Here is a 6,172-nt window from a genome sequence, read left to right as displayed (position 1 = left end):
TCACAAAGGGCCTAGAGCCCAGAAGGTGAACACGGAATTTCACAAGGGCATATTTCATTGCCAGGAGCTCCTTGTCATGGACAGGGTAGTTCCGCTCGGCGGCTTTGAGCTGCCAGCCTGGAACGAGATGACTCGTTCCTGTCCAGCCGTGTCGTCCTGCAGCAATGCACACCCGATGGCGTAATCGGAGGCATCGCAGACGACGCTAAACGGCTTCGTCTCGTCCGGTAGAGCCAGGACAGGGGCCTCTTGGAGACTGGCCTTGATGCTGTCAAAAGCATCCTGGTGCTCTTGTCCCCAGCGCCAGTCGACGTCCTTCTGAAGGAAGCTCGACAAGGGCGTAGCGAAGCCCGCGTACCCAGCGTTGTACTTGTGAAGGTAGTTGGCCAAGCCCAACCACTTTCGAAGATCCTTCTGGGATCGGGGCGTCGGCCATGCTGCTATGGCCTTGACCTTGTCTGGGTCAGCCGGAACGCCCACGTTGCTTACGAAGCAACCGAGAACTTTGATCTCTGGTGACGCAAAAACGCACTTGTCAATGTTGGCGTAGCGCTTGTTCGCTCGCATCACGTCCAACACTCGACGGAGGTGACCTAGATGCACCTCCATGGCCGTCTTGCCTCCCTCGGCACGGCTATGGACGAAGATGTCGTCGAAGTACGTCTGTACGAAGGTACGCAAAGGGCGGAACAATTGCGTCACCAGGCGATTGAAGGTCGCCGGGGCGTTAGACAAACCCTTCGGCATGATGAGCCACTCCCAAAGCATGCCGCTTGGAGTGCTTACCGCGGTGAGCGGGAAGTCGCTCTCTCGCATCAGGATTTGGTAGTATCCGTCTACCAAATCCAGCGCACTGTACAGTACGCTCCCGGCCATGTTGTTCAACAAAACATCCTTTCGTGGGATTGGTGTTTGGGCCGGCACCGCTGCGTTGTTCAGCTTGTTATAAGCGTGAACCAGACGCCACTTTCCGTTCGGTTTACGGACGAAGAAAGTCGGCGTCGAGTGCGGGGATTTCGACTCCCGCACCATGCCTGCCTTCGCTTTCGCGGCGAAGAAGGCATCAATGACCTCGCACTGTTCGCGGGGGAGAGGCCATTGCCTCGTGACACAATACTTTGTGCCGGGCACGAGATCAATCTCGTGCCGTACGGCCTCGATCCGGTGGGAGTTGGGTCTGTGGGTGTTTGTTCACCACGTCCGCATATTCCGTCACCAAAGGATACACCGGATCCTTGGGGTTCTCGAGAATCGCAGAACCCAAGCGCGCCTGACGCTGCTTGTTCATGTCTTCCAGGACGTTCTCGTCCAAGACAGAGGAGGAGTTCAGCTCCTCCTGAGTGGTCTCAGGTCTCATGAGTAGCATCTCAGCAATCTCTCCAGCCTTGAGGTTGGTCAGGAAAGACTCAGCCGTCATTTCCTCGAGGTGCAGTATCTCTGCAACCTCTGGCAGCGGTTCCAAGTGGACATCAGATGCCTTGACGGGTAAACCTGTCTCACCATCGAAGATGTGATAACACTCTTCCACCGGCCTTGTCGGAGGAGCCCGGGCCCTGGACTCCGAGTCGCTTGAAGCGACGTCGATCGGAACGAAGTTCGGATCCGACTTGAGGCGGCGGCGGCGTCTTCGCCGACGGCGTCTGTGACGGGGAGCTTTGCTGCCCACGTCTAGGGATGTCGTCGCTACGACATCCGAGGCACTCGTGGCCTTGTGTGGTACTGTTGTACCCACACAGGAAGCGTGTTCAACGCCTTCCTCTTCAGTTAAGGTCTGGGCGACCGCGTGTGGCACTGTGTTACCCACACAGGGAGCGTGTTCAACGCCTTCCTCTTCAGTTAAGGTCTGGGAGACCGCGTGTGGCACTGTGTTACCCACACAGGAAGCGTGTTCAACGCCTTCCTCTTCAGTTAAGGTCTGGGAGACCGCGTGTGGCACTGTGTTACCCACACAGGAAGCGTATCCGACGTCTTCCTCTTCAGTTATGGTCTGGGCGACCGTGAGTGGAACTCTGTTACCCACTCTGAACACGCTGTTCTCAGTGTTCATGACAGCTGCAGCTGTCTGCGGAGCTAAGTTACCCGCCTGTGGACCTAAGTTACCCACTTGGCCAGCGCCTCTTCTGGGCGCGGCCACCATCAAAACATCCTCGGAGTTGTCATATACGTCGACGACTCCCAAGCATCTGCCGGATGCTTTGGTACCCTGGCAGCCCTCGGGGCGCCCCGGGTCCTGACAGAGGTGGGAACATGACTCACCAATGCTCTGTCGGACTGCGCAGGGCGGCTGGCACCGATTGCCTTGCCTCGCCAGTCGATCCAGGGCTTGTGCTTCTCAAGCCAGGGCATGCCCAGGATCATATCATATGGATCCATATCGAGAACAGTGAACTGTTCGAGGCTGTCAAAGTCTTCAAACTTGACGGCCAGTTCCACTTGGACGTTGGGGACAGTGACGACCTTCCCGTCGGCCAGTCGCACTGACACCGTCCCGTTGCCCTTGCTTTCTCTCAAAGCATCGGACAACTTGTTGCTGTTACGAGCAACCGTCTGGCGGCGTGCGAAATTCTTCGACGCCCCAGAGTCAATCAAGATTCTGAAGGGATGATCGTATCCCCGTACACATCCGTGTACTACAAGCAACCCGCCGCTGCTCTTCGCCGATTCGAGAGTGCGAAGACTCTCAGGGGCTAAGTCCCCGTGGTACGCGCCACCCGCGCACCCATCACGAAGACTTAGTTCTTCCCCAGTAGGGCGCCCCGCCCCTACTGGTTCCCGGCGTTCCCCTGTCCCCGGGATCCTGGCTTCTGCCAGCGACACTTGAGGACGGGCTTGGGGAAGGACCGTCTGCGGAGTCTTTCCGCGGGACAGTCGCGCTTGAAGTGGCCCATCTTCCCGCAGCCGAAGCAGCGGATGTCACGCTGTTCGGCGGACCCGAGTTCCATGGGAACTGGTCCGTTGGGGCTTGTTCGACCGGGAGCCGACAAGGAACTCCCAGGCCACGCTGAGGCCGGCGTACGCGCCTGGCGATGGCTGTACTCTTCTTGAAGAGCCACTTGAATCGCCTCTTCAAGGGTGCTTGACTGCACCCGGAACAGCTGAGTGCGTGCGGGGCCCACTCGAAGGCCGTCCATGAACACAGTCATCTTGATGTGTTCGTTGAGTGGGTTTCCCACTAAGGACACCGTGAGCTCCCGTATCTCTTGCACATACTCGTGCAGCTCGCGCCTTCCTTGTTTACACGCGAGGAAGCGCGAACGCTGGCGGTACTCGTAGTTCGCCGGGAGGAACGCGGCTCGGAGCTGTTCGCACAGCTGAGCCCAGGATGTGAAACATCCAGGGGATGTTGCTTCTAGAGTGTACACCCAACTCTTAGCACGACCGCTAAGGTTGGAGAGTGCAAAAGCAACACGCAGTTGCTCGGTCGAGATCAGAGCCGCGTCCATCGCGAGCTCTACTTCTCGGACCCAGAAGTGAAGGTTCTCGCGTTCCTTCCCTTCATACGGCTTAACCTTCGGTCGTATTGGCTTCGGGTGAGGCGGATTTGCTTCCGCCGCCGGAGCCTGCAGGTTCTCCCGCACATGCGCGATGAGGCCCTGCTCGTACGCGTCGAATGCATTGACGCGCTCGAGCTGCTCAGCCGGTGTTGATACCACCAGGCTCTGCAGGGCCTCCATCCCGAAGATGCCTGCCATCTTCCGAACCGACTCGAACTGAGAGTCGTTCAAATGGGAGAAGTCGTTCCTATCCATGGCAACGAACTTCGGAGAGGTTCAGGTAGTCTACCCGCGGTGGCGTGGATTAACTACTAGTGCTACCAAGTGTGACGGGGTCACACAGCACCTTGCGCTAGAGAAAGTTATCTTACGAGAGTATACAAACTCTCAGTGAACGGCAGTTCACAGGTCCCCTCTTTAATTAAAGAGAGCGAAGTGACCTAAATAAGGTAGATTGTAAACTGAGTATATTTATAGGTAGGTTAAGTTTGGGTTTAATACTATAGAAATGCAATGTCATTTAACCAATGGTTGGCTTTGAACGACCTTGGTACCTTGTACCAAATATCTCGGAGTATGACGTGTCATACTCCTGAAGTGTGAAGTGTCACACTTCATGTAACCAGGGTACACTTAGGGCTACGTACCCCGTTACACCTATGGGTATTACACAGTCGATAATGATCCGTCGCTGATCCATTTTTTTCACATTGGAGACGTTACGCGAGATTGCCATAGATCCACCGTTAAGATGAAACCGAATGTGGTGACAACTAGCATGAGTTCACATGTTACTCGTATAAAAATAAAGTGGGAGATTTTTTTAAGGATCTTCTTGAAGTAAACTATTACATTTATGTTTGCCCCCCCCCCCACACACACACTATTAACCCGGTAAAAAAACGGTAGACGAGAACAGGAATCCCGCAAAAGTAGTACGCCCGCCGAGGGAAGCCTATTATGCTCAAAATACTTGAACTGGAAAGCGCAACAAGTTTCCGTGTACGCCAAGCACTCACGAATGTCCATTCGAACGCCAACAAGATTGAAATGATGGTAGGGAAGCCACTTTTCCACTATTTATTAAAACACGAGATTGGAGAGAAGATCGCTGGCAAAGTGAGCTGGTCCGACGAAGACAAACAGTGGCGGCAACAAGACTTCACCTACGTAGAAAATGCCGAGAGTTAAATTGTTAATATGGAATGAAATAAACATCCATTTATTGGTCCTTGCCAATATTAATTTTTAACGCAATTTTGTAGATCCTTCAGAAATTTATGGACCGCCTTCCTCAGCTAAGTCACTTTCCTCAACTAAGTCACTCTCCGTGTCGTTGTCCAACGCTTCGTCGCTCATAGCTTCATCCATGTCTTCATCTTCATCCTTGCCTTCGTTGTTGTCAGACTTGAAATCGTCACTAGATTCTTCGTCACTGGAGTCCTCGTCGCTTGAGTCCTCGTCGCTTGAGTCCTCGTCGCTTGAGTCTTCGTCGCTTGAGTCTTCGTCGCTAGAGTCCTCTGACTCACTGTCCTCTTCATCCTCAGCCTCAGCCTCAGTTGAATCCGTCGTCTGATCGTCAGTCGAAGGGGTTCGCACGCTCTTGTCTTCGGTACGCTTGTTCCTCGGCTTCAGCGAACGTCGGGGTCTCAGTTTTTAGATTCGTCGTGAGGTTTTCAGTGTTTTGCTCATCTTCCTCAGATTCTTCTTCATTCTCAGTGTCAGGCACCTCAACTGGTGCCTCGGTAGAAGAGACCGCCTCCGTCCGTGAGCAACTAGACGACGTTTGCACGCTCTTGCCTTCAGATTTCGTCTTTGCTTCAGCAACAGTCGTCGTTATCGGGGCTTCGGTACTTTTCTCTTCTCGCATAGCTTCATCAACCACCTCATCTAGATTAACCGTTGTTGTGGTAATTACTTCGGGGGTTTGAGGGCTTTGGTCTTCTTCTTCAGCGTCACCCACATCGATAGACGACTCGTTAGACGAGCTCTTCGACGTCGATGTCAAGTTCTCGTTTTCCTCGTCGAGTTCTTCTTCTTCAACCTCGTCCGAAGTTTCTTGTGTATTAGTCGGTGTAGTTTCAATGCTCTCTTCCGGTTCATCAAAAACCCCTTCTTCGGATTCGAGTACAGTGTCAGTAGTTGGGGCTTGTGTTTGCAGGTTCTTTTCTTCCTCAAATCCTTCTTCTGCCTCATTTAAGGCACTCGACTCGTTATTGTTGATGCCATTTTCCTCTTCTCCAGTCGTCGTATCCGACAGAGATCGACGAAGATAGATCCGCTTTTCGGTAGTCGCCACCCGGATGGGAGCTGCGATCTCTGAGCTTGCACTCGTCGGTAGCGCCGCCAACAGCGACGCGGCAGCCAACACAGCGCAGTGAATCTTCATGGCCACGTGCAACTCTTTGCCAGATTCCGAATGAGCGTTGGTGATCCATCAGTAATACTGACAGTCGCAAGTTGCGAGCTCAGTACATTTTCATGGAAATCTCGAGTTCGCCTTTTTCGGCATACCAAACGTCTAGAAAACCCCCTCGGGAAACCCAGCCGAGTTTTTCCAGGGAAATTTTAGCGTGCGCGAATAGACCAGGTCGTTATTCGTACGCTTGAGTAGTGCGAAAAAATTGGAGAACCTTTGTCCGTAGATCCATAGCGTAGCGGGTCTAATATCATGCTAC

General features: G+C 53.6%; 1 protein-coding gene across 1 annotated transcript; it reads right to left on the bottom strand.

The window, feature by feature from the left end:
* Window positions 1-4,772: 4,772 nt before the first annotated feature.
* Window positions 4,773-5,883, bottom strand: PITG_00106 (uncharacterized protein; the record flags this gene model as incomplete). The annotated part of the gene is made up of 2 exons (XM_002908688.1): window positions 4,773-5,014; window positions 5,094-5,883. The coding sequence occupies 2 exons, from the start codon at window positions 5,881-5,883 to the stop codon at window positions 4,773-4,775; spliced, it is 1,032 nt and encodes a 343-aa protein (XP_002908734.1).
* Between the last annotated feature and the right edge of the window lie 289 nt (window positions 5,884-6,172).

Source organism: Phytophthora infestans, genomic scaffold (assembly GCF_000142945.1).
Source record: "Phytophthora infestans T30-4 supercont1.1 genomic scaffold, whole genome shotgun sequence".
NCBI classification, from domain to species: Eukaryota; Oomycota; class Peronosporomycetes; order Peronosporales; family Peronosporaceae; genus Phytophthora; species Phytophthora infestans.
The sequence above is the reverse complement of the archived record's forward strand: the minus strand, read 5'-3'. Positions and strand labels throughout refer to the sequence as shown.